Source organism: Microtus ochrogaster, unplaced genomic scaffold (assembly GCF_000317375.1).
Source record: "Microtus ochrogaster isolate Prairie Vole_2 unplaced genomic scaffold, MicOch1.0 UNK52, whole genome shotgun sequence".
Taxonomy (NCBI): domain Eukaryota; kingdom Metazoa; phylum Chordata; class Mammalia; order Rodentia; family Cricetidae; genus Microtus; species Microtus ochrogaster.
Genome location: NW_004949150.1, coordinates 2,367,594 through 2,371,820, shown reverse-complemented (window position 1 = coordinate 2,371,820; position 4,227 = coordinate 2,367,594). Strand labels below are relative to the sequence as shown.

Here is a 4,227-nt window from a genome sequence, read left to right as displayed (position 1 = left end):
GCGGGTTGACAAGCCATGGGGAATGAAGCCAGTAAACAGCTCCCCTCCATGGCTTGTGTCAACTCCTGACTCCAGGCTCCTGCCCTGTTTAGTTCCTGTCCTGACTTCCTTCAGTGATAAACAGTGATGTAGAAGTGTAGGCTGAATAAACCCTTCCTTCTCCAGCTTGCTTTTGGTCATGGTGTTTCTTCACAGCAATTGCAACCTTAAGTGAGACAGGACAAAAGAGATGCAGGACTTGAAATGGAAAGAGAGAGTCGATGTCAGTGGCTCAGGTATTGCTTTACCAGGTGAACTCATGCCGCAGGCTCCATTATATCTCTAATAATAAAGCTGAGGGTTGGCTAGATGGCCCATCAGGTAAAGGAGCTTGCTGCCAAGCCTGACCACCTGAATTCGATTCCCAGGACTCACACAAAAGAATGAAAAAAAAAAATCAGTATCCAGAAGTTGTCCTCTGACCTTCTCCAGTAGGCTGTGGCACATACAACATACATATCCCATAATTAATAAAATTTTAAGATAGTAAAAATTAGAAATCTTGGCACTGGTATACTTTTAGCCCTACAGGAAGCTACTATGTGCCAATGGTTAAATTATGTACATACTTTGCTATACGATATATATGTAGGATATCAAAACTTTCCAATAAACACATATCCATACTCAAACAGACGTAAACCTCCTCTATTAAGTCACTTACTTGTTTGTCAAAGGTGAGAAATTGCTTCAGTTGGTCAAAGTCTGATGGGGTGATGTATTTACGAACAGGTTCTTTCCGGAGTTCAGTGTAAGGATCGAGAGGCATCTTCTCTGGTGGATTCACTTCAATTCCTTGACTTTCCAAAAATTCCTGAAATTTCAGGATGAATGTCAACATCCTCCTGAAGGTTTTAAATGTCATAAACTAATGGCCTGAACATAAGTGCAGTGGAACAAATGATCTGCTGACATATTGGGCATGTCTGAGAGATGCCATCTCCAGCGGCCCAGCTCTACAGTGCCGACAACAGCCGAAAACTGCCTGAGGTCTTCTTTATCATATGTATGCTAAGCTAGTAGGGAGGCATCGTAGTAAGATAACTGGACATCTCAAATATGAACTTATATCAATCACGTTAGATGCCTAGGAACAACATCTTGGCATTAGTTTAAGACAAGCATCTGGTACCCAAGCATGGTTTCACAAGACGTGTGTCTCACTTTTGCTATGGAGGTGAGTGCACCAGGGCCAGGTTAAGATGGAATAATGTCCTTAAACTTTGACATTCACTTAAAATAAGTATATAATCACTTTTTTAAAAAAGACAAAGTTGGCATTGTTTTCCTAATGTCTATACTCTGTACTAAAGGTGTGTGTGTGGGGGGGGGGCTGGAGAGATGGCTCAGTGGTTAAGAGCACAGACTGCTCTTCCAGAGGTCCTGAGTTCAATTCCCAGCAACCACATGGTGGCTCACAACCATTTGTAATGAGATCTGGCACCCTCTTCTGGCACGGGGCATGAATACGTGGAGGCAGAATGTTGTATACATAATAAAAGTAAACAAATCTTTAAAAAAAAAAAGGTGTGTGTGTGTGTGTGTGTGCGCACAGTCACACAAACACTAACCTGCTTAGTGACTCCCCCCACAGCCACCAGGGTCCTTCCCCATCCACTAATGGATGAAGTAATGAAACGCATCCCACCAGCTAGAGTCCTACTGCGGTGTCCCAGCCCACAAAGGAGACACCATACCTGGGTGAATCGGTCACAGTCAACAATTCGGAAAGTTTTCCCATAAATTGTGATGTCGATTCCCCGATTGAGGTCTTTCCAGTGGTAGTGGTCTCCCACATTGTTCTTGGCTAGCCGCTGGCGCTTGACTAGCTTGCCCTGCGGGATCCCGGAGTTCTCCACAACGGGCTCGATGACAGACATGCTGTCATCCTCTAGATAGTAGTAAATGTTCACGTGGCGGATTCGGTAGTGCTCCTCGCTTGATATGGGAACATCTTCTTGGAAGTAGGCGCTAAATTTCAGCACCTGCGAGAGCAACACATGTTCTTAACTGCTGAGCCACCTCTCTAGCTCCTCAAATTCTTAAGAATATGCTTTTAAGCCCCTAACATAAACGATCGATGTAGATTAATCTTGATCTCCTGTCTTTACACATCTACAAATGAACTGCTTCTATAAGAAAATTTTGTAAAAACTTAGGCTAAACAATGTATATGCCTTAGTTCTTGCTTTAGAGTAATTTTATTGTGTTTAGACTCTTATTTTAAGATTTATTTATTTATTTATGTGTGTGTGTGTGTGTGTGTGTGTGTGTGTATGCACATGTATGTAAGTACCTGTGGACGCCCGAAGGGCATCAGGGTCCCTGGAACTGGAGTTACGGCAGTATGGTTGTAAGCTACCAAGTGAGAGCCGGATTGAACCTGTTTTCTCAGGGAAATCAGCCAGTGTTCCTAACACTGAATTCTCTCTCCAGCCCACTGACTGTTGATTGTAAAAGTCAGTTACCTCCTTCTTATTAAGAATAACGAGTTCTAGACCCCAATGAGGGAGCAACTGAGAAGAACCCGAACACAAGAGGCTCTTAATAGGTGTTAAGGTAACACCAGCTGTGCCAGGTAGGATGAGAACCGAGTAACATGTAGAAAGGAGGGGAAAATAATATTTAGATACTCTGTGTAAAAATGTATCTTTTCACTGAATTTTTACAGTGGCCTTGGCTCCCGGTGGTTGTGTTCAACCTTCCTGAGTTTATAGAGATCATATTGCTTGTTTGAACTTTGAAAATGACAGCAGAAACGAAAGAGAAATACTTGGCTTGGCATCTTTTTGAATGTGGGGAGAAAATGTCAAGCGTGAATGCTCAGAATTCAAACCGAGGAAGCAGATCTAGCAGTCCTCGGGGCTGGGTAATGAAATACAGAGGCTAAGTGTGAAGCACAGCTCACCCAGGTGAGGGTTTCCCACTCTCGGGAGTGGCCTGTGGCTAAGGTCTGGTGCTCAGTGAGGACAGAGTTTATAAATACTGACAGTGGAGCGCACTGAGAAGACAGCTTGCAGGCACAACAGTAGCTGAGGCCTCCTAAGAAGGCAAATTCAAGAGTGAGAACAGAAACTTGCAAATGCCCACATCAAGGGGGCAGGGAGACCAGAGAAAGAGCAACCTGACAGACAGGAGGGGAACCAGGAGAATAAACAGTCGTGTGTACAAGCCAAGAGCAGAGCCTAGGAGGGAGGGAGTGAAACAGGGTCTAGAAGAAGGGCCATGGATGTCTGTCCAAACTCAGCAAACAGGACATCACTGTTCGTTGTCTCTGAGAAAGCAGACTGGGGCTGAAGGGTGGGATCAAATTCTCTTCCTAAAGGAGTTCTAGGTAGGAGGGGGTTTATTGTATTTTTTGGTGACAATATGAACTTTGCTAGAGAAAAACGGTCACTAGAGTGTTTGAAATAGAAATAGCACCAATGATGAAAGGGTGGATGGATGGATGGATGGATGGATGGATGGATGGATGAAATCTTGTGAAAAAATTAACCAAGAAACAGATGGGGATGATCTCGGACTATTTTGCACTTGGTAGAGATTTAGGACTCATTGCCGCAGAATAGGTGGGAAGCAGAGAAAATTAACATAGTGCACCATGAATGTGGGAGCTGGAATTCAGGCAACTTGTCGCTGTATTTGGAAAATATTCTGGGGAAGTCTACAGGGAACTATTTTCTCTAATCTGCTTCCTGCCTTGAGAAAGCCTCTTCCAGGACCCAGTTCCGCTGTCTGTGACTAAGGGTTGAGGCATCTGAACAATTTTCTCTCTGAGTACTCAAGGAATTCCATGGTTTACTGATAACATTTCTGCCAGCGGTCAAGTCTTAGACATCTGAAGTCAAGGGGGACCCTAAAATCCCAGACGATACCTTTTTGTCAAAAGCCACATGTGCAGGGACAAACTCTGCAGGTGGGGCCTGCTTGGGTGGCCCATAAGTTAAGATGGGGGCTTTATTGGCCAGCTCATCCAGCTCGGCCTGAGACAGCTGATTGTAGTGGAGCCGGTCTCCACCTATCCCCACTGTCGGACGCCGAACAACTGCATAGCCATTCCTGTAGCCGAGCGTCTGGCTTCTGTGGAATGCTGTTTTCTGAAGAAAAGATGGACACCATTAATAACCCCATACAGATCTTTAAGGGAAACAACAAACTTCCTAAACTATCACAGCTTAAACTCTTGCT

General features: G+C 44.3%; 1 protein-coding gene across 1 annotated transcript in view; it reads right to left on the bottom strand.

The window, feature by feature from the left end:
- Efhc1 (EF-hand domain containing 1) overlaps positions 1 to 4,227 on the bottom strand; it is a 35,695-nt gene that overhangs the window by 25,079 nt on the left and 6,389 nt on the right. Inside the window, exons 2-4 of the mRNA XM_005369569.2 lie at positions 3,915 to 4,136; positions 1,737 to 2,024; positions 704 to 853 (exon numbers count right to left, since the gene is read on the bottom strand). Coding sequence (XP_005369626.1) covers positions 704 to 853; positions 1,737 to 2,024; positions 3,915 to 4,136 — 660 coding nt within the window. The remainder of the gene's footprint in view (positions 1 to 703; positions 854 to 1,736; positions 2,025 to 3,914; positions 4,137 to 4,227) is intronic.